This window comes from Equus caballus, chromosome 2 (assembly GCF_041296265.1).
Source record: "Equus caballus isolate H_3958 breed thoroughbred chromosome 2, TB-T2T, whole genome shotgun sequence".
In the NCBI taxonomy this organism is placed as follows: Eukaryota; Metazoa; Chordata; class Mammalia; order Perissodactyla; family Equidae; genus Equus; species Equus caballus.
The window spans coordinates 75,872,430-75,900,390 of NC_091685.1; the positions used below are offsets into that span (position 1 = coordinate 75,872,430).

General features: G+C 42.3%; 1 protein-coding gene across 2 annotated transcripts; it reads left to right on the forward strand.

The window, feature by feature from the left end:
- Window positions 1-5: 5 nt before the first annotated feature.
- TMEM192 (transmembrane protein 192) lies at window positions 6-27,961 on the forward strand. Of its 2 annotated transcripts, XM_005607745.4 has the most exons (6): window positions 6-177; window positions 7,628-7,774; window positions 12,426-12,690; window positions 19,178-19,312; window positions 26,216-26,318; window positions 26,633-27,961. In XM_005607745.4, exons 1-6 carry the CDS (start codon window positions 151-153, stop codon window positions 26,769-26,771), a joined length of 816 nt encoding a protein of 271 aa, XP_005607802.2. In that variant the 5' UTR covers window positions 6-150; the 3' UTR covers window positions 26,772-27,961. The 2 variants fall into 2 exon arrangements, with proteins under 2 accessions (XP_005607802.2, XP_005607803.2); XM_005607746.4 differs by lacking the exon at window positions 19,178-19,312.

The following is a 27,961-nucleotide window of genomic DNA, read 5'->3' on the forward strand; positions in this document are numbered from 1 at the left end:
AGAGCGAGGAGGCGGGGCGGGCGCGGCAGGGGGTGTGTCCGGAGTGGGGGCGGGCAGGTCCCAAAAGGTGGCGATTTTCCTGGGCCGGCGGCGCCCGGGCGCAGGTGGAGAGGCCGCGCTGGCCGCTGCTTCGGTCTCGGGCGTCGGGAAATGGCGGCGGGGGGCAGGATGGAGGACGTGAGTGCGCGGAAGTGGCGGGCGGCTGGCCCCGAAATCCGCTTCTTCCTGTGCTGGGCGCGCTGGGCGGAGACTGCGGGGGCAAGCCACCCTTAACTGGCGCGGCGGGGCGGGAGGGGGCGCCGAGCTGAGGGAAAAGGCGCCGGGGCGGCGGGGTGTCCGCGACGCGCCGGCTCCGGGCTTATTTTCCCGGGGGGTGGCCGGCGTGGGCTGCGGGGCTGGGGGCGCGCGGGCGCGGGGTTCCCAGACGGGCGCCCAGCGCACGTGCAGCGCGCGTCTTTGATCCCGGAACTGGGAGCTTCACGTGACGCGCCTGGCCTGACAGCCCTTGCTCGGGGCGCGTCCCTGGGCGCCGGGCCGCTGGGCTCCGCGCGGACGCTCCTGGGGTGCGGGGGCGAATCTCCCCTCCTCGTGGGTCCCCTGCCTTTGCCCTGGAGGGCTGTGGACCTGGAGCGGCTGCGATACACAGGCCGGCCGCCGGCGTCCCACGGGCAGACCTGTCGCTGTCATCACCCGGAAACCCACGTTGGAGAAAAACAGTGTCGTGATGTTTTGAATCTAGACATGGAAGGAATGAAAGGATTTTTAAATCTCCTTATTTAGATGGATCCAAACCAGATTCCTAAAAAAACTAGTGGCCTGGTTTACAGTGTATATAGTACGGAGTGATAGCGTAATTGCAAAAGTCTTTGCTTAAGTATATTAAAACATTTTTAGGGGAAACATGTATTTGTGCCCAGAAATAACTGGGTTGCCCCATTGACACATAATAAAATTTTTGCCCTGTGAAATGCGAATTTGACGCTTACATTAAAGCACTAATTTGGATTAATAAATTAATAGGAATATTTCTATGATCCTATCAGTGAATGAGGTGGATCAGGCAAGACACATGCAACATCGTTCAAGCCTTACAAGAGCTTAGATTCTTGTGCAGTGAGCGTAAATTATCTTGACTAAGACCAAACAACTTCTAACAATAAGACTAAAAAAAATTTTTTTTCAGTTGAGAAAATGGAAACTAACATTAAGACCTGGAAGTAGGTTTGAGACTCATATATATATATTTTTAAATTCATTGTTTCTGAATTTTTGAGTGAGATTCATGGGTTGACAATTTATGGAAAAAGTGAACATCTAAGAGGAAAATGAGAGACTTAAAAAAATGCATACGGCATTGCTTCTTGGTTGGTGTAAAGCTGCCCCAGGTTTTTCAATCTGTAGCCTTTAGTTTAAGGATGAGTACAACCCTAGAAATCTGTTTCACCAAACAATTACTTAGGAAGTTGCCTGCTTTTGGTATTTTGTGGATATAATTTCTACCATTCAGTAGAAAGCTAAAAATTATGGGCCATGTCATAGGCCCAGACACTTAAATGAGTTAAAAGGGGCAAAAGCTTTTTAGTCAGGGTTCATTGTTTGCAAGCAGTGAAACCGACTCTGGCTGATATAAGGAATAACGGGATTTATTTGAAAGGATATAGGGTTGACTAACATCTTGGCCTCTGAAAGGCCCTGAGCAAGGGAACTAAGTGACAGGAGTCCTTTCAGGGCCTGCCCTGGAATGAATCTGCCTCAGCGGTGGTCTCCCTTTGCTGTGCTGCTTGCAGAGAGTTGGATTGGCCCAACCCTATTTGGTTCCTTGACACCCCTAGGCCAGAGGAGGGTGAAGAGTATTGAAGGACGTTCTCATTGAGACTAAATGCAGAGAGGCAGATGGTGGGTCCCCAAAGGAAATAGAGTTATTGTCGTGAAAGAAGAGGGAAGAGATACCATGTGAGCAAAAACAGCGGTTATCTTTTTTCGGGTAGTAATGTATTATTAATAGTGGAAATGAAGAAATTATTTGGATTAAGGAGTCTTCTCCTTTCCACCTTTCACTTGCAGATGTGAGTTGCAGAGAATGACAGGGTGCTGTGTGTGTGGTTATACTACGTTTCCTATAGGATCCGTTGGGCCGTGTATTTGCTATAGCCACCAAATATGTAGTGTTTACTGACTATCTAATAGGTGAAATAGAGAAGAAACCATATTATAGTCTCCAACCTCTTCAGTGTAGTCAGGAAAAACCAAAGGCATACACAAAAAAGGAAGTAACACAAGGCAGCATAAGAAATATTCCAAATTAATATTATGGGCAGTACGTTTTATGGGAGTTTTAAAGGAGAAAGAAAACACTTGGCAGGACAAGTTTTATAGAGAATGTAAGTCTTGGTTGGGACCTTGAAAGATGAGTTGATTGTGAAAAAAATAAGGGGATATTTGTGGGGCACTCCAGAAAGGTCATTGAGGCTAGATGAGAAGGGGCATGAGGAGGAAGTGGGAGATAAATAAAGTAGACCATTGTCTTAACAGTTGAGGTTTCAATGCTAGCTTTGTTTAAATTCCCAGGTCTCAAGTGTTCAAGATATTGGGCAGTCTTTCATTCACTTCACGCACACAGTGAGCACCTGCCATATATCCAGTGCTAAAGGTACAAAGAACATAGTATAATAGAGAGCCCTGCCCTTGTGGAGCACACCTTATTCCAACCACTTTGGTACCTTGTGCTTAGTATTCTGAGTTACAATAGAGATGTGTAAGAGTGTGTGTTCTTTACCAGCCAACATGAAGTAACAGGGACTAGATTTATTCTTCTGCCTAAAACAACAAAAAACTGTATATAATATATGAAACAACACTTCTTCAGATATTAGACATCAGGCAATGAAGCATAGTGCTCTCTGAGAGATGGGACACAAATGATGTGAACCCTCTGATTGCCCCAGCTTACTGCCTTGAGAGAGTTTGTAAACTGTGACAGAGGAAGAGGGACCCAGGCAGAGCTTCAGCGGACTCTGAGTTGAGGAGATGGAGCTAAGTCTGGGGAGACTGAGGCAACTAGAGTTCACAGGACAGAGAACCCCCAGAGGAGAGAGCCGCACCGAGGGAGAACTCTGAAGATGTGCGGAGTCCTCATGTATTCAGCAGAGTCCTGTTCTGTGTGTGCCTATGAAGAAACTTCCCGAGGTCTAGAAAGGACCCACTCGAAAGGATTAGAAGGAACAGTACTTGATGCTCACATGCGGCCAGGAATAGTGCCGATTACACGAGCCAGACTGGAAACCTCATAATTCATGGGGTATTAGGTAGAATACTCAGTGAGAAAGGCTTTGCCTTACTTGTGGGGAAGAATTAGCCCTAGACCAAATATGGTGTGCTCCCACCTAATAAGTCTTAAAAGCAAGACAAAAAAGATTGAACTGTTTCTAAGTAACTTAACTGCATCCCAGACAAAGCTCAAGAATATTTATAGGAATATAAAAGTGTCTAGCACCCAACGAGGTAAATTGTGTGATGTGTGGCATCCAGTCTAAAATTACCAGACCATGGTAATTATGTGACATGATGGAGGTGTGAGCTAATGCTGCTGCTGCCATGGTGATTGTCATTTTGCAATATGTAAGTGTGTCAGATCAACTCGTGGTACACCTTAAACTTACACAACGTTATATGTCAATTGTATCTCAATAAAGTGGAAAAAATTGTCAGGCATGCAAAGAGGCAGGAAAATAGACCTATAATAAGTCAGTTGAAACTGATTCAGAGATGACATGCTAGAAATAGCAAAGACATTAAATTATTATAACTGTTTTCTGTATGTTCAAAAGTTTAAAGAGACATATGGAAGAAATAAAATAGATCCAAGACAAACTTGTAGAGATGAAAACTACAATGTCAGATGCAAAGGGAGTAGGAACAGCGTTGAGGCATCAGAGAAGGCAGCATTTTGGCTGAGACAAGCATGTGACAGGTGGGAAGAAGAAGCAGACGCCCAGAGTTTGAAGGGGTTTCATGAGAGATGGGAACGAGGAGCAGTCAGCATCAGGAGGGAGGGAGATGGCGAGAGGCGAACCCTGAAAGTAGCTTGGGAATGGATTGTAAGGCAGATAGGCAGACCAAGAATTCAGACTTTGTCCTGAGGATAATGGCAAGGTACCCAAGATCTGGGGAGAGAAACAGAAATGTTCATTTTGGAAGAACTCTGACTCTAGTGAGAGAGGTTGCTCAGGTCTGGAGATTGGAACGTACTAGCAAAGGCCATGAGAAATGATGAGGGCCTGGACTGAGGTAGAATAGAAAGGAAAGAACAGATTTAGGAGTTAGAATGGTAATGAATCTTTTGCGGGGAGCATGGGAAAAACAAGAGTTCGAGATAACAGTGGCTAATACTTACTGATTGCTTACTCTGGGCCAGGCAGCGTTCTGAGCACTTTCCTGTGTAGTAATGCTTTCTCATTTAATCTTCCCAACAAAGCTATGAAGCAGGTGCTATTATTATCCTCCTTTTAAAGATGAGGAAATGGAAGCACAGAGAGATGAAGTACTTGCCCACAGCTCAGAAGCAGTAGAACTTATATTTGAACCAGGGCAGTTTGTCTTAGGGGCCTCCCTTAACCACAGCACTTACTGCCTCTGGTCAGAGTGGATTCTCTCCACAGCTCTCTGCTGATGAGCCCTTGATTAGTCTTTGATGCTACCATAACTGAGTTAGGGAACGCTGCAAGGACAGGCTTTGAACAGTCATTCATCACATGTTCTCTGAGTGCTGACCATGAGTCACTGTTGGGCGCTAGGATTACAAAGACAGAAGTGGGGAGTTAGTGGGTCTCCTGAGGTCTAGTGGGGAAGACAGGCAAGTAAGAAGACCATCACAGAATAGTATCAAACGAGGTGAACACAGAATGCTTGGGAAGACCTGGAGGGGTGGCATGCTCCAGATGCTTGGGTGCCCAGAAGGATGCATGAACATTAGCTGAGCCAAGAGCTGTGGAGGCTGGGACATCTGCTGACTGAGAAAGAGCTGGAGGCAGAGGAGTCTTGAAAAGAACAGAAATAATCAGAATTGCACCATGAGTTATGACAGACAGGAAGCTATGTAGGCATTGAGTTAAAAAAAAAAAAAAGAAAAGCCCTGCAAAGCAGTATTCAATGCCTGAGATTGGAAATCAAGAAGCCCACCCTGGATCTGGGTCATGCCCCAGGTTACTGTATTATCTCTGTAATCAGAGTGCCCAACAGCCATCACTTACACCATTTGTCCCACTCTCTACCCCTTCCAAAGTCAAGACCCTTATCCTCTGTCTCCAAATCCTATTCTCAGGCTTCCCCTTTTTCCCATGGACTGTTCATTTCGCTCTTGTTCTAGTGCAGTTAGCTAATCTACATTTGTTGCATCATCTGTGCTATTCCTTTGCTAATTTATTATGTACTTCCCTGTAGTATTCTAGGCACTATATTCTATTGTATATTCTTGTTGTTTAGTTCTGCAAGCCTTTGTTCATAACCTCTCTAATGAAAACTGTTGATGCAAATCAGTAATCAATCTATAAATCAAAATTGGGGTGAGTTTGTTATATGAGCCAGTCTGAGGGCTATATAGCCTGAGCGGATGACCTTCCCTAAGGAAGGAAGCACTCCGAAGAAGTGAGGTGGACATCATGCTTCCATACTGTCTCAGAACAAGGAACATGCATCAAATATGACAGGAATGTCTCTTTGACTACAGTCACAAGATGTTTTGCTAGCGTAGCATGTCAGTGGGTCACAAAATGAGCACAGTAGGTCAGTGGTCACAAGATTTACAAGTAGGTAAGTTTGACCCTTAGGTTCTGGGAAGAAATGCTTATCTATAAAGAGATACTGGGGGCCGGCCCCATGGCCGAGTGGTTAAAGTTCTGCGCATCCACTTTGGCGGCCCAGGTTCGCAGGTTTGGATCCCAGGTGTGGACCTGCTCCACTCATCAGCCATGCTGTGGAGGCATCCCACATACAAAGTAGAGGAAGACTGGCACAGATATTAGCTCAGGGCAAATCTTCCTCAAGCAAAAAAAGGGAGGATTGGCAACGAATGTTAGCTCAGGGTGAGTCTTCCTCACTAAAAAAAGAAAGAAAGAAAGGAAGAAATACTGATATGGGAGGGAGGCATACATCCCTGTCTTTAAGGGCATCATTCTTTGCTTTGGCATATTGTAAATATTTAAAGCAGATGTACAGTGCATGCTGGACAGGCCATGCCAGGCCATTCTGGAAAAAACAGTCAGGCTGAGTTGGTTTTTAAACCAAATGGCTTCTTCATATACCTCCATATGTTAACATTTCTTGTTGCTTTTCATTTATTCATCACAACATAATCTCCTTTTGAACAGAGTCTGTCTTGTGTCCTTTTATCTCAGGCACAGTGCCTTATATATAATAGTTTCAGTGAGGGTCTGAGATTGCGAGGTCGCTGTATGCACTGGAGACCTGAAGGTACTGTTCCTGTTGAGACAATACGTTTATCATGGCTAACTAGACTTTGAGGTTGCAGCTCAACCTTTGCTGGCTACTTCAGGGAATGGCACCTAGTTGTTTTCGCTAAGAATCTGGCATCTACACACTAGTCTCCTCGAGGGTCTATCTGTTTTCATTAGTACTCTAAAATATTTCTGTCATAGTTGAAAGTTTGTTTTAAGACCCCTTAGTAAAGCCTCCACCAACTTTCCAAAATTTTGTAGAACATTGAGATATAGTTTAAGAGTTGCAGCTGTAGGGGAGGAAGACAATTCCTCTACCCTCTAGGTCCTTCTGGGGTCTATGAATTAAAGTGACATGAGACAGAATAACAGGAGAAAATCAAACAAAGCTTTGTAACATGTATACATGGGAGAAACCCAGGAAAGCTGAGTGACTCACCAGAATGGCTGAAGACACCACCTTAAATACCATTTTCAACTAAAGACAAAGGAGGAGTTTGGGGTTAGTGGTTTGGGACTTCAAGGGGGAGGAAGGCAATTTACATGGAGATGGAAATGCAAATGGGCCAACTATAGACAATGTGACCTGAGAGACACATTTTCATTACATTGCTATTATCTTATGGTATTAGCTCCTTCCTGGAATAGGCCCTTCTATTTTAAATGCTTTTAGGCAGTTAGGGGAAAGGTCAAAGTTTCTTTCAGAGTCTTTTGTTCTAAAGAATAAGCCAAAGAGACACATTTTGGGGTGGCCACTTCTCATCCACCACACAACCATATGTAATTATTTTATCAATAGTATAAATAATGTTAAGTCAATCTCCAAGTTTTGAGGGCTTGAAGAAAATTATTTGCTTTAATCTCATTATATATTACCTTGTTTGAAGATAAGTGAATTAAGATTTCCTCTGCCTGTTTTAATAATTGTTTCCACCAATTTGTATACAGTAGTTATCTAGAGGTTTATGGTGTTTTTTCAAAATTGGCTTCAGATAGAGAGTGTGTTTTCCTGCCTCTTGTGTAATGGTAGCTGTTGGTACACCAACTGGTAACCAATGGTACGTAACCATTACTTGTGTAATGGTTTTTAAAGCTTTATGGTTTAGTGGATTTGTCTTAGAAACATAATCCAGGAAGTGGTAATTATAGCTTGCTTGTTTTTTTCTGCGCCCTAGGGTTCTGTGGATCTCACCCAGAGTGTTGAAGATGACCCCCTTCTGGACACCCAGCATCTCCCACATCATTCATTACACGCTCATTTTAGGCGCAGCTTCCATCCTCTTCCTACAGTCATCATAGCAAATCTTCTCTCGTTAATACACGTAAGTTGGCTGGGTGAAAGTGATCCATCCAGAGGTGATATTCTTAAAAAATACACAAGCTCTTCAGAGGCCAATGTGGCTATATCTGTCAACATTTAAAGTGTGCATACTTTTTACTCACATCTCTGCTTCAAAGAATTTATTGTAGGCCTATCTGCACACGTGTAAGGATACTGTTTATGATAGCATGTTGTCTATAATATGAAGAGACTGCAAACCACCACCACTCACATGACACTTCATCTGTCCCAGCCATTTGAAGGAATGCTGTGCCACAGTTAAAAGGGAAGTGGGGTGGATGTGTATGTATTAATGTAGACTAGCCTTCACAGTTACATTGCTGAGTAGAAAAAAGCAGGTTTACAGCAGTGTGTCCAGAATGTTCCTATTTACAAAAGGGAGTCAAGAGGGCTGGTGTGTATGTGTGTGATATTGTGATTTGTAAGCAATATATATCTTTGGTTATTCAGATGACCGAAATATATTTCTCATAGATGTTTAGTCTTCGTCCACTGTTCCTGGCTTACAGCTTCCAAAACCCTTGGAATTTCCTGAGTGATAGGAGCAATGAGACCGTCTTTTGTTATAATATTTGGGCTCCTGTCCTCAATTCCTGAAAATGCTTCAGAGACATAAAGGTGAAATGGGTATCTTGTTATTCGTAGCAAGCTCCTTTCCACCACAACTCGGTTTATATTAATGAGATGACTTTTGCAAAGCACCTAAGGATGGCGGCTGGTTGCCAGGGGAACCAACCAGCTTTCAGTCCCTGATTTCAGGGAGGGGAGAAGGGCTAGAGGTTGAATCAATCAGTCACCAGTGGTCAGTGATTTAATCAGTCATGCCTGTGTAATGAAGCTTCCATAAACGCCCAAAAGGATGGAGTCAGAGAGCTTCCAGGTTGGTGAACCAGAACCCTTCCGTGTGCCAAGCCCCAAATTCCATGAGGACAGAAGCTCCTTTGTTTGGGACCTTGCCCTGTGTATCTCTTCATCTGGCAGTTGATTCATATCCTTTAATATCCTTTGTAATAAATCGGTAATCTAGTGAGTAAATGGATTTCCTGAGTTCTGTGAGCTGCTCTTGCAAAGGAATCTAACCCAAGGACGGGGTCGTGGGAACCTCTCATTTATAGGCGACCTGTCAGAAGTACAGGTAACAGCCTAGATTTGTGACTAGTGTCTGAAGTCCAAGGAGGGGGTCATGGGAACATCTGGTTTGTGGCTGGTTGGTAAGAAGCACAGGTAACAAGCTGTGCTTGCGGTTGGCATCTGAAGTGGAGGGCAACCTCTGGAGTCTGATGCTGTCTCTGGGTAGATGGTGTCAGAATTGAGTTCAATTGTAGGACACCCAGCTGATGTTGAAGCATTGCTTGTTAGTGTGGGCGACTTCCCCCACCCTTCTCCCCCCCGCCCACCACCACCCCACTCGCAGCATTCACAGGCCTTGGAATTGTTACATGAACCTTTTAACTAGTGTTAAAGACCCTTTTTTCTCAAGATTGGCACCTAAGCTAACATCTGTTGCCAATCTTCTTTTTTTTCCTTCTTCTCTCCAAAGCCCCCCAGTACATAGTTGTATATTCTAGTTGTAGGCCCTTCTGGCTCTGCCATGTGGGACGCCACCTCTGCATGGCTTGATGAGCAGTGCCATGTCCGAGCACAGGATCCAACCCCGTAAACCCTGGGTCACTAAAGCAGACCATGAGAATTTAACCACTTGGCCACAGGGCCAGCCCCAAGACCCTTTTAACACTAGTTGGCACTGAGGGCCTCGGTGGAAGGCACACCTAATATATTTTACTGTTTACTTTTCATACTATTTGAATTTTTTTTTTACCATGTGCATATATTACTTTTCCCATTACAAAAACAAAAAAGATACAGATAAATCCATATATCTTGACACAAAAATTTATCAATTTGTTCACACCTAGGAAATAATGTTAAGCAGAGAAATCAGGTTACACCAGAACAATGTGTATAATGTTGCCCCATGTATATGATAATAAAATTACAAATGTCTGAGGATTTTAAAAAGCATATGTGTTGCAATGAGTAGATAAATAAGTCCAGATCTGATACACAGCATAGTGATTATAGTCAGCAATACTCTATTATAAACTTCAAAGTTGCTGAGAGACTAGATACCTTAATTTTTCTCAACACAAAAAAGAAATGATACTATGTGACGGGATAGAGGTGTTAGCCAGTGCTTCAGTGGTAATCTTATTGCAATATATAAATGTGCAAGTTGTACACCTTAAACTTACACAATGTTACATGTCAATTATGTCTCAATAAAAATGAATAAATTCAACATCAATAAAAAAAGACCCCTAAATGAAAACAAAAACACACACATGAGCAGTTCTGTTGTAGGCTTATCGATGGCTCTGCTCCAAGTCTGTTTCATTTCCTCCCTTTTGGTTATTGCAATCTGAAGCCCTGGGTGTTATTGCTGTTTTCTGCTGCAATATGGAAAGTCAAGAGGGCAAATTCTTGCCCCTCCCTGTGTGTTTATGAGGACAGTAAATGTGGTTGATGAACTCACTCGGCAGCTGCTCCAGTGAGGTGCACTGTGGGAGACGAATTCAGAACTGAGCACGTTGAGGAGAGCCGTGTATTTGTTTTCCTTGTGTGGATCTAGTAGGTTGGTTTGGTTCTGCCATGGCTTCCTGGTCCCCAGATATCAACCAAAGCACTTCTTCCTGGTACCGCCACATGGCAGAGGTAGCCTCCTGGTCCCTGGATTTTGGCCTGTTTTTCTTCTTTCCTTTTACTTTTTGTATAACATACTCTTTATGTATATATGTCACATGCATACACCTCTTTAAAAAACCTTTTTATATTAAATTGCATGCCTTTGATACTATGGGATTGATTGTCCCTAACTTTAGGACTAAGAAAATCTTATGTTAAAGAACAAGAAAAATTAATGTTTTTATTTTTTACTTACATGAAATGGATCAGTTGGATTCAATGTACAATGTATTACTTCATAGGGAATATATTGACTTTTTGAGTTTTTGCTTCATGGTGACATGCACCTTGAGTCACTGTAGCAAATATTACTGCTCTTGACAAATCACTTTGAAAAATCACATATGTTTTACCTAGATTTATTATATAAGATTGCTTGCTATTGGATGCTTGGCGATGGGTGCCAATGATAGCATTTAAATTTTTCTTTGATTTTTTAAAATGCAGAATAATACTTCCTTATTGTAACAAAGTCTTACTGAAGTGTACAAAGATTAAATCATAATCTTCCCTTGTCTCTGCTTCAGCCCCTCTCTCTGAGTTAATAAATGGGGCCAGTTGTAGCTCTTTCCATTGCCTTTTCTTAAGTGCATACAAATATATACAAAAAGATTAGCATATATATAAAAGGATTTCCCCATTTCTTAAAAAAAAAAATTGGATAATACTGTATTTATTACTCTACAGCAGTGTTTCTCAAATTTCAGCGTGCATCAGACTCCCTGGCAGGCTTGTTAAACTAGATTTCTTGGCCACACCCCCCAAAGATTTTGATTTAGCTGGTCTAGGGTGGGCCTGAGAATTTGCATTTCTAACAAGTTCCCTGGTGATGCTGGTGCTGTTGGTCTGGAAACCACACTTTGATCTACAACTCTACAACTTACTTCTTTTAATCTTAACATGTCATAGACATCAATCCAAACTAATACACAGAGATTTAGTTAATTCTTTTATAGCAGAATATAATATTCTATTATATGAGTGGATGTACCTTAATTTATTCAAGCAGTCTGCTATGGATGGACACATGTACTTGGGCAATTTTCAGTTTTTTGCAAATATAGAGGATACTGCAGTAAATATTCGTACCCATATGTCCTAGGCACTAGTGCTTTTACTTCTGAGGGATAGATATTTCCAAATTATTTTTCAACAGCAATTCCCAGACCAGTTAGCAATATATGAGGGTGTCTGCCTGTATTTTGGCACCAATCTTTTAAATTTTTGTCAATCTAATTGGATAGTTATTCTTGCTCTCTTACAACTGAAACAAGAAATAAACTTTTTTAAGCCATGATTCTTATTAGTTACCTTTGACACGCTAAATTACTGTTGTTAATGTTTTCAGTAAAAGAGAAGTGGGCAGGAAACTACATTTACTGTTAAGTACTCATCTCTGTTAGGTGGGATTTGGGATGATTTTTGTTTTCTTATTTGTGATTTTATACTTTCCAAATTTTCTGTTTAAAACATTTGTAAAAAATGGCAAAAAATGTGTTTTAAAAGTCATTTATAAAAATAAGATAGTGATAGGGGCTGGCCCCGTGGCCGAGTGGTTAAGTTCACTTGCTCCGCTGCGGTGGCCCAGGGTTCTGATCCTGGGCGCGGACATGGCACTGCTCGTCAGGCCACGTTGAGGCAGCGTCCCACGTGCCACAACTAGAAGGACCCACAACTAAGATATACAACTATGTACAGGGGGGTTTGGGGAGATAAAGCAGAAAAAAAAAACCAAAACATTGGCAACAGTTGTTAGCTCAGGTGCTAATCTTAAAAAAAAAAAAAATAGGATTGTGAGTCATAGGTTTGCAAGAATGTGCTGGGATGGTGATTGTTCTTGCTTAAATCCAAATATCGACTATTAATCCTACTGCTTTCCTTTCCGCCAGGTTGTGTTTGTTATTTTAGCGTTTTTAACAGGTGTACTTTGTTCTTACCCTAATCCAATTGAGGACAAGTGTCCAGGAAACTATACCAACCCACTGAAAGTTCAGACGGTCATAATCCTTGGAAAAGTCATTTTGTGGATTCTGCATTTCCTTCTTGAACGCTACATCCAGTATCACCACAGCAAGGTCAGGAGCCGAGGCTATAACATGATCTACCGATCGACGAGGCATCTTAAAAGACTGGCACTGATGATACACTCTATGGGTAAGTTAAGTGGCTTGCTCTGCTCGTCTGTGGCTTGCTTGAGTGGCAAAAATGACAACAGAAAGAAAACTCGAAGTTTGACTTTATAATCAAAGATGTTCTCTCATTTTTGTAATAATGAGGTATGTTTTGACCACTGAAATTTGGATCACCTTAATGTCTTGAAGCTTTTTTTACAGTATATGCAGCCTTATTTTCCTTTGAAACCTGTGTTTGTTGTTGTAGGGGAGAAAAAACATCTCCCTCCACCCTTCTAGGTTCTTGGCCGAGACCCCTTTGTAATAAAGAAAGATTAACAGGAGAAAAACAAGCAAGTTTAATAACATGTGTACCTCCTGTCTACATGGGAGAGCCCTAGGAAAACTGAGTAACTCACCAAAATGGCCCAAACCCCCACCTTAAATACCATTCAAGGTAAAGACAAAAGAAGATGTTGTGTGTGGGGCAGTTATGGGAGATTACCAGGAAAAGCACAGTAAATAAGGGTAAGGTTGTTTTGCAAATTTAGCTGCTTGCCTTCTCCATTGCTGAGAGTTTCTAGAGATTTAGAGTCATCCCTCTCTTCCTGGTACAGAGGAGGAGACACCCTCACAAATGGAGATTTCCCTTGTAAGTATAAATGTCTCTTACAAAAGGGAAACTTCTACTCAGTTTTCAGAGCTTATCCTGTGTCTGCTGCTTCTTCAAAATAATCAGTTAAATAATCCTTGAGCCCAAAAGGTATATTTTGGGGTGGCATTTTCTGTTCCCCTTCTTTATGAACTTGGTGTCCCTGTGTGAAATGTAGAATTTCCCCCCCTTTTCATATCAGAGGCTTTCATCTCAAGGAGATATAAATGCTGCACTTGTAGGATAAGAAGAGGGAATTGTTTTATTTCCATGAAGCTCAGTGTTTTTCTTGCATTGAGAGAGACTGTTACGTAATATGATGCATTCTCCAAAATGGAAACCTTCCAGAACAATCTATGAAGGCAAGATCAGAAAGTCCATACAGGACTTAGAGTGTGTGAATGCCTGTATGGGGGACTGGAATTGGCCACCTCAAGAAATGTCTCTTTGGCATGAGGATTATTTTGGGCTGGTTACTTTTAAAAACTGCAGACAGCAAAGAAACTCTGAAAAGCAGAGTTTACTTACCCTTTGTTAAGAAACATTTACATTGTAAAGGAAATCTCCATCTGCAAATGTGTCTCGCTCTGTAGAGGAAGAAGGGGGATGACCTTATCTCTAGAAACTCTTATCAATGTGGAAGGAAAGGACTTAAATCTGCATAATCATTTTACTCTTGTTTACTGCACTTGTCTGGTAATCTCCTGTAACTGACTCCCCTCACCCCCTGCATCCTCCTTTGTCTTTAGAGGAGGGAGGTATTTAAGGTGGTGGCTTCAGCCATTTTGGCTAGTTGCTTAGTTTTCCTGAGCCTCTCCCATGTATACATGTCATAAAACTTTGTTTAGTTTTCTCCTGTTATTCTGTCTCATGTGAATTTAATTCATTTTCTGGCCGGAAGAACCCAGAGAGGGTAGAGGAAATGTCTTCCTCCCCTACACTTGCCTACCTTTATTGTTGCAGATATTTTAAAGGTTTGATGGAATTAAATTGAACTTCTTTAGGTATTTTTGCCTTAGTGTCAAAGTTACTACCTTTTTAAAAGATCCTCTTTTTTAATCTGAGCTCAGAAGAAATCTTGAAACATTTTGAAACCAGATTAGAAATTAATTTCTTCCCCAGAAAAATAGCTCTACAGCATTTAACTTTTATTTTTCTTCTGTGTTCTGTTAGGGCATTTTCTTAAAGGGCAAGCTGCGAGTTCATCCACTCAGTGGTGTTCTCAGTGGAAGCTGAAGGCCATGTTATAGCAGAGAAGGCAGCATTTTACAGAGATGGCTGATCTTGACTCATCTTGAAGGGGCGACACTTACTGCTCCCTGAGGAAGGGCTTGGTTTATCTGTTCAACTGCTGATGTGTAGTGCTCCTTTTTGGCCAGAAGATGTCACCTGTAACCTTTCCTCCCCCGACAGAGATAAAAGCAGAAACTTATTTTTGACTACTGAAAGACCTTATATGTGCTGTGCCCAAAATTATGCTGTTTCTCAAGTGATGGTCTGGAAATAGAATTTTTGAGGCCCACCAAGAGATTGTCTGATCTTTACCTTTCCTCTGACTTTCACATTCTTGCTAAACGTGTGACACTAATCATACTCAGTGTCTAAACAATTGGACCCTTAGTTTACTCACAGATGGCATCACTTTTATATTGCTCATAAAAGGACCCAGAAAATCAAAGAGATTGGGGCAGGCGTTCACCTTGTTTCTATTTCCTTGAAGTTTTTTTTCTTATTTGAAGAAAAAGAAGGTAAATCTTTGAGGATATAAAACTTCCAGCTAATCAAAAGGCTGTAACCATGCTTTTTTTTTTTTTTTTTTGAGGAAAATTAGCCCTGAGCTAACTGCTGCTAATCCTCCTGTTTTTGCTGAGGAAGACTAGCCCTGAGCTAACATCTGCGCCCATCTTCCTCTACTTTATATGTGGGACACCTACCACAGCATGGCTTGCCAGGCAGTGCATGTCCGCGCCCAGGATCCGAACCAGTGAACCCCAGGCTGCCAAAGTGGAACATGCGCACTTAACCGCTGTGCCACTGGGCCAGCCCCTAACTCTGCTTTTTATTGCTCGTGCTAGTATTGCTGAATATTGATTAACTTCATTCTGATACTTTTTGTTATTCTCTAGAGAGAGAAAAATAAATTTATTTTGTGGAGATGGGCAAAGGGGCTTTGCTTTCCTTCCAGATAAGTCAAAAATATTTATCTGATTTATCTGTTCTCTTTCCTTAGATCCAAATACATCTTGAACTCTATAAAATATTATTAGTTGCGTAACAAGTTTCATATTTAGTTGTTAGTGGTTTTTTCCCATTGAAATGCAAACTTGGCCCTTTACTGAAAAGCTTCAATTTTCAGCCTGTCAGATGGGCCCAGACAGGTTTCTCTCTGCACCCTGAAAGGGTGTATCCAGAGACTGAGGACATGCAAAAGTGCAGCTAGAGGGGGTTACTCTGGACTGTAAATTTTGCAAGGAATACTTACTTATAAAAGTGAGTCAGAGGGGCTGGCCCCGTGGCCGAGTGGTTAAGTTTGCGCGCTCCGCTGCAGGCGGCCCAGTGTTTCGTTAGTTCGAATCCTGGGCGCGGACATGGCACTGCTCATCAAACCACGCTGAGGCGGCGTCCCACGTGCCACAACTAGAAGGACCCACAACGAAGAATACGCAACTATGTGCCGGAGGGCTTTGGGGAGAAAAAAGGAAAAAATAAAATCTTTAAAAAAAAAAAAAAAAAAAGTGAGTCAGAGTAGGAATTCTAGGACCCTCGGTCAGAGAGATTGTGTTCTGTACACCCTTAGCTCCCACTTAGGGCCTGGGGTCGGGGGAAGGTGCCTTTCTTGGAGGAGGAGCTGGATGGCATGTGCCTGGAATTGCAATAGATTCTGTAAAACTAGAATTACTATAATGATGGTGCTGATACTTGCCATTTATTGAATACTTACTGTTGGGGCAGGAGGAAAATCCCCTCTCTACCCTTCTTAGGTTCTTATAGCTGGACCAATAATAAACTTGACGCAGGACCAGATTAGTAGGAGAAAAACCCACTTTAATACATACGAATTAGAGATCATAGAGAAATGATGCTCAGAGGGTGAACACAGGCAGTATATATATTACATATCTTTTACAGAAAGAAACAATACATTTGTGAGGAGTGACAGGACAAAGAAACTTAGATTTGAGGTGGGTAATAAGTGAGGAATTTAAGCAGAGTTTAGGTTGAGGTAGTAAATTAGCAAAGTTGGTTTAGCAGGCTTCTTGGCCACCAGAATCCCCTTGCTCTGGTGATAAGGATGCAGGAAGAGCACCTTTCACGTGAGAAATTTGTTTCCTGCCCTTGGGGGAAAAGAGACAGGAGGGTCAGAAAGCCCTTTTTGTTTCTCAAGTAACTTTAACAGAAAATAATCAATATGCCATTGTGGGATATTTTGGGCCCCAACACTACTTAGGCATTGTTAGTTCATTTCCTTCTACAACAGGGTTTGTGTGAAAAGTGTTATTCCCCAGTTTTATAAAGGAGGAGTGTGGGGCTCAGGGTGAGCTGATGGCTTTAGTTCCTAAGAAGTGGCAGGTCCTACCCTTGAGCCCGGGCCTCCTGGCTGTCTGCGCTCAGGCATGACTGCTGCCTTCCCTGCCCACAGGGACCTGGTTCCTCCTTGAGTTTTTTTTTTTTTTTTTGAGGGAGATTAGCCCTGAGCTAGCTGCTGCCAATCCTCCTCTTTTTGCTGAGGAAGGCTGGCCCTGAGCTAACATCCGTGTCCATCTTCCTCTACTTTACATGTGGGACGCCTGCCACAGCATGGCTTGCTATGTGGTGCCGTGTCCACAGCCAGGATCAGAACTGCTGAACCCCGGGCCGGCAAAGTGGAACATGCTCACTTAACCGCTGTGCCACTGGGCCGGCCCTCTCCCCGTGTTTTTAATGAATAGTAAGTATTCCATTAACTTTTAGAATCCTTTTTCAGTGGCAAATGGAATAAAACAAGAAACAGGCTTATGCCTATGGTTATAAAACCATTAAAAGAAAACACCCCACACCTGACCATGTATTGTTGCCATGTAGCGGGTATTTGTTGGGCCCCGAGAGAGTAAGCAGGGCAACACCCAGCAGGAGTGAGCTGGGAGGGGTGAACGGTGAAGGAGGAGGCTGGAGAGCTAGGCCAGGGCCAGACCATGAGGGGTGCCGGAGGGGAGCCATCGAACGGGAGGAGCTTGTTGAGACTTGTGAGATTTAGAAAGATCCGCGGGCTCTAGCTGGAGACTGCGTTTGGCTGGAGCAAAACTGATGGGGAGGCTGCTGCAGTAAGCCAGTGGCCAGGTGATCCCAGTCTGAACTAAGACGTTGTCCTGGGCAGGGCTGCCTCAACGAGGGTACTTGTATAATGGCCGCGGCATGACCCATTAGGGGAATGTTTTATTTCAGTATGCCTCTCCCACCGGGCTGCAGACTTCATCTCCCTAGAACTCGAGTTACACCCTGTGACCCACAGACTGCTGACACATAGGCATTGCCCCGTACATCAGAAATCCTCTGGGAGCCGGCCCGGTGGCGTAGTGGTTACGTTTGCGTGCTCCAGTTTGGCAGCCCGGGGTTTGCAGGTTCGGATCCTTGGTGTGGAGCCAGCACCACATGTCAAGTCACACTGTGGTGGCGTCCCACATAGACTAGAAGAAGATTGGCACAGATGTTAGCTCAAGGACAATCTTCCTCAAGCAAAAAGAGGGAGATTGGCAACAGATGTTAGCTCAGGGCCAGTCTTCCTCACACACACACAAAATCCTCTGAAAACTCTATCTTCACTTTCTATACAGAGGTTTATTTTCCTAGTTTTTTTCCCCTTAAATCTTATAAAATTATATTTGTCCACAAAACTAACTTACAAATTTAGCAATCCGTCAGCATACTAGAACACTGTGACATTTGTGAGTGTAAGGGGAGGGGTTTGGGCTTGTTAGAACACAGCTTTGCGTAGAGTGACTTCTGATAGATCATTTAAACATGGCTCTTTGGCTTACAGTTATCCATTTTGTACCAAGAAATAGAAGATAAGTCAGATAAGCATACCCCACCACTATGACCAGACTTAGATAAATATGTTAAATAAGTTTTAGGAAATTCGAAGATAAGATGCTATAGGAATCACTTCTGCCCCTAAACTTTTCCTTGACATTCTTTAGAATAAAAGTGCAGAACGAGGTTAAAATAGCCTTCAGAAATCAGTAATGGATATGCTGAGCAGGATGGAAATAGCTCATATTTATTGAATACTGATAGGCCCAGGCACCATTCATATTAACTCATTTCATACATATTAACTCATTGGCTCCTCACAACAGCACTGTGAGGAAGGTGCTATTATCCCCATTTTTCAAATGAGCAAGTCGAGAAGCAGAGGCGTTGGGTCATCTGTCCAAGGGTAGCAGTGTGTCCGGGGTCTTCATCCAGGCAGCCTCGATCATTGCAATGTTAACCTTGGAGCAGCTCTGCTGCTGTTGTACGATGTGACCAGAACCGGCTGCTAGGCCCTCACGTGCCTCTGGATCCTGAAGAACTGGGATGATGCAAATTTCTAAGAACTGCCTCATTTTTTAAATGCACACAAGACCCAAAGGAATGTCATTATCCATCATTCCGTAAAGCAAAAAATCGTTCCTTAGTTTTTAAGAAAGTCCAGATTCTTATATGTATATTTGTATTATGGGGCATCGTTAACTCTTAGATGTGGGTTTTTTTCCCCCTCAAAAGATGAGTAGTTTTTGTTTTTTATCCTTTAATTTCCTTCTCTGCTGAGTATAAAGTGTGTCTGGGTGTGTGCAGGCCCTCATGGCTGTCGGCACTGGGCTCTGGCTAACACCGTGTTGGCATTTCTCCTTCTCAGGCAGCACAGCCCTTCTCCTCATCCTGTGCATGCAGCATTCCTTCCCCGAGCCCAGCAGACTGTATCTTGACCTCATTCTGGCCGTCCTGGCCCTGGAACTGGTCTGTTCCCTGATGTGTCTGCTCACTTACACAGGTGAGAATTACAACTAGGCTGTTCTTATAAAGACCTTTAACTGCTTGTTTCATCCCCACCTGAAGCCTACCCCGTTATCTTTGCGACAAGGAAATTTGTCTGCATAGCTGAGAACCTATTTAGCGTCTATAGCTCTCACTGCTGACCACATCCAGACTTCTCTAATTTCAAACCATCAGGAAAATACCAGTGAGTCACAGTTCTAAATTTGTCATCAACAAATTTTTGTCAACTAAAGTGAAGGCTTTTCATTAAAAAAACAAAACAAAAAAAATTAAAAAGGCCCACAAACTTTTGCTTCCTCAAGGACAACTGAAATATAAATCTGGCATTTAAAATTAAAAATAACAAAATAAAAATAAGTAAATAAGTAATGCATGCAAGACTGCATTTAGCTCAGACTTGCTTTGGGATAAACCATTTAAGAACCCACTTCTTTCTAAATCTAGAGCTCCCTGAGAGTTGGTTGGTCTGTCTGTCTGTCTGTCTCTCTCTCTCTTAAAACTCTCAGTGGTAAAGTAAGCTTCAGATATGCTAATATGAAAAATAGAAGGAAAGATACTTGAACAGGAAAAAATTCAAGCCCTGGAGAAATCGAGATTTCATTCCTGCTGCCATGCTGACATGCACGTTTAATCTGCCCGTAATAATAGCTAACTTTGTGGCATTGAGCACCAATGTTTTGTGACAATAGCATACTTTATCTAGTCATTTTGAAAGCAATCATTATTCTAGTTAAGAAGGAAGAAGTCATCTGGGCTTTAGCTTCATCTCATTTTCCTGATTTTTTTGCTGAGTCTCCTTAAGGCCTAGAGAACAGTATTTAGAATATGAATCGAGTGACTAGTTTGTGAATGTGAATGAATGTTGCATTCTTTTTTTTTTTGTTTGTTTTTGTTTTTTGGAGGAAGATTAGCCCTCAGCTAACTACTGCCAGTCCTCCTCTTTTTTTGCTGAGGAAGCCTGGCTCTGAGCTAACACCCGTGCCCATCTTCCTCTAGTTTATACGTGGGACGCCTACCACAGCATGGCTGCCAAGCAGTGCCGTGTCCACACCCGGGATCCGAACCAGCGAACCCCGGGCCTCCGAGAAGCGGAACGTGCGAACTTAACCGCTGCGCCACCGGGCCGGCCCCTGAATGTTGCATTCTTAATTGACTTTTAGAAATTTTTCTGTAGTTATCAGCTAACAATTAGTCAAATTAGGTAGAGAATCACATTTGCACCTCACTCTAAAAAAAGAAATGCACAGGGGCCCACCCCGCTGGCCTAGTGGTTAAGTTTGGTGTGCTCTGCTTCAGTGGCCTGGATTCGGTTCCCAGGCGCTGACCTACACCACTCATCAGTGGCCATGCTGTGGCAGCAGCTCACATACAGAAAGAGGAAGATTGGCAACAGATGTTAGCTCAGGGTGCATCTTCCTCAGCAAAAGAAAAAGGAAAAAGAAAAAAAAGAAATGTACACCACATACTTAACTTCATAAAAAGGGATGAGACTTTAAAGTAAGGTTAATTTTTCAGAATATAGGAAACAGCTCACTTCTTCAGTAAAGTGATCCATGTGACAGAAACGAACGTTGAATTATCTTGTTGATTGAGATCCACTCCATTCATATCGTGTCTGTCAAGCACTATAAATGGGGTTATAATTTAGATCTGAGCAGTAGAATTCATATTATTTTATAATATCTACAACTTTTATTTACTACAAGGGGTACAAGCCTTCAGTAAAGTATTTTCTGTAATACCTATAAGATGCTCTGTGACACAGAAGGAGGTGACAACAATATTCCAAAGATTGTGTGAATGTCATCATGTATATAGAGGGAAATTAATACTGTTAAAATGTAGTCCAAGATTTATTTCTCTAGGATTTACTGTACCATTTTTTAAAGGATTTCCTGTAACACTTAAAGTTAATTACACTGTAAATAAGACAGGTAATGTTAAAAACAAAATGACAAAAACCTGAGACTGTTTGGAAGGAGGTGGAGGAAGCAGATGTCCAAGAATCCTGAGAGGAGGTAATTTTTACAGTTGGGCAGAAATATATTAGTTACATGATGCCTAGACTTGAGCAGAAAGAATTTTCCTTTTCCTTTAGCATGCATCACTTATTTTAATCCATTGTCTTCCTAATTAAAAAGAATTGCTTTGGTCTGTAGTCAAAGACTTAGAAGCATATTTCATCTGTATTTACATTAATTTTTAATTTTTTTATCTGAATAAAATACACCATTCAAATTGTCTTTTAAAATCTCAAATTAATATACTTCCTACTTTAAGAAAAACTGATAATTGGTAATTCAGACTTGCAAAATAAATAGATGATTTACACAGGAAAGGTTAATAATTATTATGGTAATTATAAATTTACATAGGGTAGAGTCTCTGCAAATGTTGGATTTCTTTAGAAGGTTCAAGTGTGACTATTTTTCCTCCATATTCTCAAAGCTTACTTTTTAAATTATAATGTTCCTTTAAATGTACTGTAGGCTCTGACAAGAGCTTTAGGGCATAGCTTCCAGGGACAAAAGTGGCTTTTGTTCAGTGTCACAGAAAATTTAAGGTTGGTTTCCTGATATATGCATCTTTCTTGCTTCTCTATACTAAAAAAGATTTTAGAAGATAGCTAGTTTTGATAATGTTGAAAGTAACTCTTTAAGACATGATTCTTTGATAGACTAATTCTAACCTGACTTTGACTAATTTATTTGCGTTCTAAGTATGTGGTTAATCTCTAGACACCAAGATAAACTTTTCTTTTTGGGCACTAATTTGCTTGACTACGTCTATACGGGAAAACTAGGAAGGTAAAATTTAAAACATTTTCAGGTTACTAAATTTGATTAGCTTTCTGTCCATTTAAAAATAAGTAACATAGTCAATAAATGCTGCTCAGTTATCAGCCTTCCAGCACCCAGTAACACTGCCCTGAAGTTGTAAGAGCTTCAGTACAAGATGGAAGAAAATGTAAACGGCGCATGGGTCCACCTGTCTTTGTAGTGCTTTGCTGATCTTGCATGCATGCATTCCTTGAGTTACTATGGAGAGAGTGGAAGATTCTTGTTCCATGTGATTTGCATTGGGGTTAATGCCTGACCTGTGATCTAAAAAGTCCTGAATGCATCCAATTTAATTTATTTTAAATACTGAAAAGATGAGTCTGAAAGACGGACGTTTTTATATTGTTAGACTATGGGTATGTCTTTTATTTCTGCCTCTTAACTTTTACTTTAATACTGTGTGCTTATCATCTCCTGTGCCCCAGTTCAAGACACTTAGAATTGTTCCACATTTCTTCATTTATTTAGGAATTATTATGTGGAAGACAGCATTTTAGAGAGAGAAGATATGAACATAAACAACTCAGACTCTCTGGCAGCCCTCATATAATACTTGATTCTCCGCCTTCATCTTACTGCATGACAGCTGACACGGTTGATCGCTCCCTCCTTGAAATGTTCTGGGACTCTGGCTTTCCTCGTTTTCTGCCTGTCTCACTGGGGTCCCATCTTCTCCTTTGTTGAGTGTGCTCCCTGATCTGTTGGTGGTGGAGCCCCAGGGCTCATTCTCGGTCTCCTCCAACCTGGGAGCTATAACACCTCAGGTTTTGTGCCTGTGCCCTTTGAAGCCATAGGTGCTTCTCATTTCTAACTTTCTAGCCGTACCTGAAAGTCAAGGGCTTCTAGTTACATTACCTGACTTTCTTCTTTTGGCATCGTACTGCCTGGTTCTTCATGGTCCTTTCTGATGAACCCTCTGCATATCTCCTAACCTTTTGACATTTCTCTTTAACCTCTTCACTTAAGCTTCTTCAGCCTAGTTCTCAGCTGAGAGTGTACATCAGAATCGTATGTGGAGCCTGGAAGTTCCACAAAGGGTTAAACATAGACTTATCATATGACTCAGCGCTTGCACTTCTAGGTCTGTATCCAAGAGAACTGGAAACATGTACACATCTACACAAAAGCAGGTACACAAATGTTCAAAGTACCGTTATTTATAAGAGCCAAGTGGAACCAACCTAAATGATGTTAGGATAAACTGATGAGTAGATAAACAAAATGTGTTATATCCTTACAATAGAATATTATTCAGCCATAAAAAGGATTGAATATATGAAATGAAGTGCTAATACATGCTACAACGTGGATGAACATTGAAGACATTATGCTAAGTGGAAGAAGCCAGTCACAAAAGACTACGTGTTGTAGGATTCCATGTGTGTGAAATGCCCAGAACAGGCACATCTACAGAGACAGAAAATAGATTAGTGCTGGCCTAGAGCTGGGGAGGCAGGCAGCAAATGGAGAATCCTGCTAGTGGATTCCAGGTTTCTTTTTGGGGTGATGAAATGTTCTAAGATAGATTGTAGAGATGGTTTGCACAACTCTTTGAATATCCTGAACTGTTGAATTCTACACTTTATATGGGTGAATTGCATGATACATGAATTATATCTCAAAAGTTGTTATGAAAAAGGAAAGAATCATACATGGAGCTTTTTAAACATTTGGTACCTGGGTCTAGCCCCGCTTCCTTCCTCCTCCCCACATGCTGAATATTCTGGCTCATTTGGAGTTGGATGTATGATTCTCATGTTCATCTGGGTTGACAGTCACTGCCTTCATTGAGACCTGGCTCAGCCCTTGCTGTTTCTCCTCTTGTAGGCTTCTCTGGTGGAAACTACTCATTCCAGCCGGTCCCAGACTTATTCGGACAGGACAGTAGCTGTTATGCAGAGATGCAAGCTGTCCTGCTCGGTCTGTCTTCAGACCTGAGAAGTTGGGGACAGCCTTCATCGTTTCTGCTTATCTGCCCACTTGGATTAGTGTGCTAGGGCTGCCATCACAAAAGACCCAGACTGGGTGACTGAAACAACACAAAGATATTTTCTCACCGTTCTGGAGGCTAGAAGTCCGAGACAGAGGTATTGACAGAGTTGGTTTCTCCTGAGGCCTCTCTCCTTCGCTGGCAGATGGCCGCCTTCTTGCTGTGTCCCGAGATGGCCTTTGGTCAGCGCAAGCGCTGCATCCCTGTGCCTTTTCCTCTATCAGATCAGGGCCCCACCCTTATTACCTCATTTAATTTGAATTCCCTCACTACAGTCCCTGTCTCCAAGGACAGTCACATTGGGGGTTAGGGCTTCAAATATGAATTTTGGGGGAACACAATTCAGTCCATCATACCACTTATCCCCCAAAACTGCCAAGTTCATCAGTAACCTCCAAATTGCCAAATTCACCAGATCAGATTCTACATGTCTTCACCTTTCTGGCAGTGAACACTGACTGCTCTTTCCTGATTCTCCTCCCGCCTCTCTGGATATTTATTTCCATTCCGTTTTAGCAGATTTTTCCCTACTTTTTAAATATGAGTGGGTATCAGCATTCTCCACCAGACTCATCCTTTTTCATTCTCCATATTTAGTTACCATCTATACACCAGTGGGCAGCCCCCTAATGAACAGAACCTTTATATTCATTTGCTTAGTGATAATTAACATCGGGGTGTCCCATAGGTACCAACAAGATCAGAATTGAGCTGAGCATCTTTCTCCTCTTCTTCAAAACCTTCCTCCATCCTCCCCCTCCTCCCCTATCTCGGCTAACAGTGCCAGCGTGCACCTACCTAGGTGTCATCCTGGATTCTTCCTTCCACCTTACTCTCCATCTATCAGCCATTGGTCCTGTTCAGTCCACCTGCTTCTCAAATCCGTCTTCTTTCCTTTGTCACTGCCACTGCCTTGGTTAGATATTCGTCACATCTTGCATGGGTAATTCCAGGAGGCACACTGCTGGTCTCCCTCCCTCTGTCCTCTGATTCACATTCCTTACTTCTGCCAGCGTGATCACGTTCATGAGTAACTGATCATTAACAACTTCCATGTTCAGAGTTTTCTAATGGCCTAAGGGAGAAAAGCTGAAATCTTAGTGTGGCATAAAAGGCTCTCCATGAACTGGCCCCTGCCCATCCCTACTCTTCACGGTGATGGTGAGATCCTTTCAGTGACTGCCATTTGCTCTCAGGATAAAATCTAAATGCCTCGGCGTGCCCCACCAGCCACTCATGATGTCTTCCCTGCCCAATTTCCAGCCTCGCCCCTTGTTGATGCCCCCCTCCCACAACCCTCATACACGCACACGCACCTCAAGATCCTCAGCATTTGTTCAGGCTCTTCCTGCAGCTGAAACACCTTCTTCTCCACTCGCCTAGTCTGTGTGATTAATTCCTGTGTTTCCCTCAAGGCTGGACTCAGGCCCTACCCACTTCCTTCTCTCTGACCCTCCCTCCCACCCCCGCTCCCGCTGAGTAAGGGGCTGCTTTCTGGGGCTGTCATAGCTCCTTGTGCAAGCTTCGATTTATGGTCCATTTCATACTGTCTTGGAATGTGGGCTTATCGTCTGTATTTTCCCCTTGACTAGTGGCTCTTTTCAGAGGGTAGTGCCAACAGCGGGGGTGTTGAAGTCATGCTTCCTGGATCAGAGCCCTGGCTGCTTCTCTGACTTCCCTGGGCTTCACTTAAGTCGATTGTAGGAAACAGGAGAAATAAGAGCACCCACCTCAGGGGGTGGTTCTCAGAGCTGAACGAGGCAGTCCATGTGAAACAGTTCCTCTGTGCCCTCTGTGTTTTAAGTGCACAAAAAATGATAGCTGTTACTATTGTTATCAATAATAATGATAACCTTTGTATTCCCAGTATTCAGTACAGGCCTGGCACATGGTACACTTTCAAATGTTTGAGTACCTCAATAAACAAATCTGTTTATTTGCTTTATGAAGCAATTTTTTGCATATTAACTTATTTGAAAAGAATAGCCAATTAATGTAGTTGGAATAAATGGAAATAGAAAAATTTTCATAATTAGATAAACTGATAATAATGACTTTATTATTTTAGTGAAAATTCGAAGATTTAATAAATCCAAACCTCAGCCTGATGTACTTGAAGAAGAAAAAATCTATGCTCACCCCATCAATATTACCTCAGAGACTGGATTCAGGTAAGCTGTGGGTGGAGAGCAAAAGATTATAGAAAGAGAATTAAAAGTTTTTTCCCCCTGGAAATCTAGAACCCATTCTAATGCTTGTAGTTTACAACTTTGCATGTGTGCATTTAAAATTATGTTTGATTTGTTTACTTCCCTTCAGCTGTGGTGAAACCAATCCCATTTTGGAATAATGCCTTGGCTTGTAACATCTGAGAAAAAGTAACAAATACAATATGCTCTACTGAAAACTGGTAGGGACCCATTCGCAAAGAGACTAACAAGTATCGGGGAATATATGTCATCATTAATATCTTGATTCTTTGCAGGACTATTTCAAGCCTAGAAGAAATTGTTGAGAAGCAAGGAGACATAATAGTATATTTGAAGCGGCACAATGCCCTGTTGAGTAAGCGGCTGTTGGCTTTGACTTCCTGTGACGTAGGCTCTCAGCCAAGTAGAATGTGAGAGGCTCAAGGTCCAGACAGCGATCGCAGAGGAAGCCAGAGGAATTTAAGACTGACTACCTGACAAGCTGTCATAGGGAATTGCAGCTTCTGCCAAGTAGCATTTTACAGCTTTTGCTGGAAACCTGAATTTGGTTCTCACCTATGTGGCTGTTTAATATGTAAGGGCTTGCGGATCATTTGAAAGATACTTTGTAGAGCCTTGATAACTCAAGGACAGTGTTTTGCACATTTTGAAATTATTTAACTCTTGGTTTATCCTAAGATCAAAAGTATCGTTTAAACATCTCCTTGGCCAACACTTCTTTCACATGACATTTGAACCCTCTAACAATTTGGCTATTGCTAGAGGAAGTCTGACATGACAATCTATTTAAAACAGGGCTGTGATCAAATAAGATCTTCCCACTTTTAAACTGAGGAGAGAAGTCATTATTTCTTGTGGTTAATGTTTTTTCCCATGGAGCCTTGTCGTGTGTTTTATATGCTTGTGTGGTGTCGGAGGACAGCCTGGCCTGTGTAGCTTTTATAAAGAATTTCCTGGGGCTGGCCCCGTGGCCGAGTGGTTAAGTTCGCGCGCTCCGCTGCAGGCGGCCCAGTGTTTCGTTAGTTCGAATCCTGGGCGCGGACATGGCACTGCTCATCAGACCGCGCTGAGGCAGCGTCCCACATGCCACAACTAGAAGAACCCACAACGAAGAATGCACAACTATGTACCGGGGGGCTTTGGGGAGAAAAAGGAAAAAATAAAATCTTTAAAAAAAAAAAAAAAAAGAATTTCCTCACTTAGGACAGGGTGTCACTAGGTGATTTACTATGCAAACTCCTACAGCTTCCCATTCTCCAGAAATAAGAGATGGAAATGACTCGGACCAGCGTTAGACTGACCAGTGCTGCTTGTTACATCAGCAGCACTTTCCATTGGCAACAACTGAAATACTTAGAGAAGACTTTAAACTTTCTCTTTATTTTCACCCTTCTTCAAAAAGTTGCCCTGTATTTCAGTATTGACTAAACCTCACTGGATCTGTAAGTTCAGTTATAGGAAAGGGATCTTTTGAGGCTTTAAGTTTGTCTAAAAAGAAAAAAAGGGACACCTTTTTTAGTCTTCGATTATATTTAAAAATTACGGTGGAAATAAACTGTCATATCAACTTATATGCAGATATTAAACATGTCTAATTCTCCAGA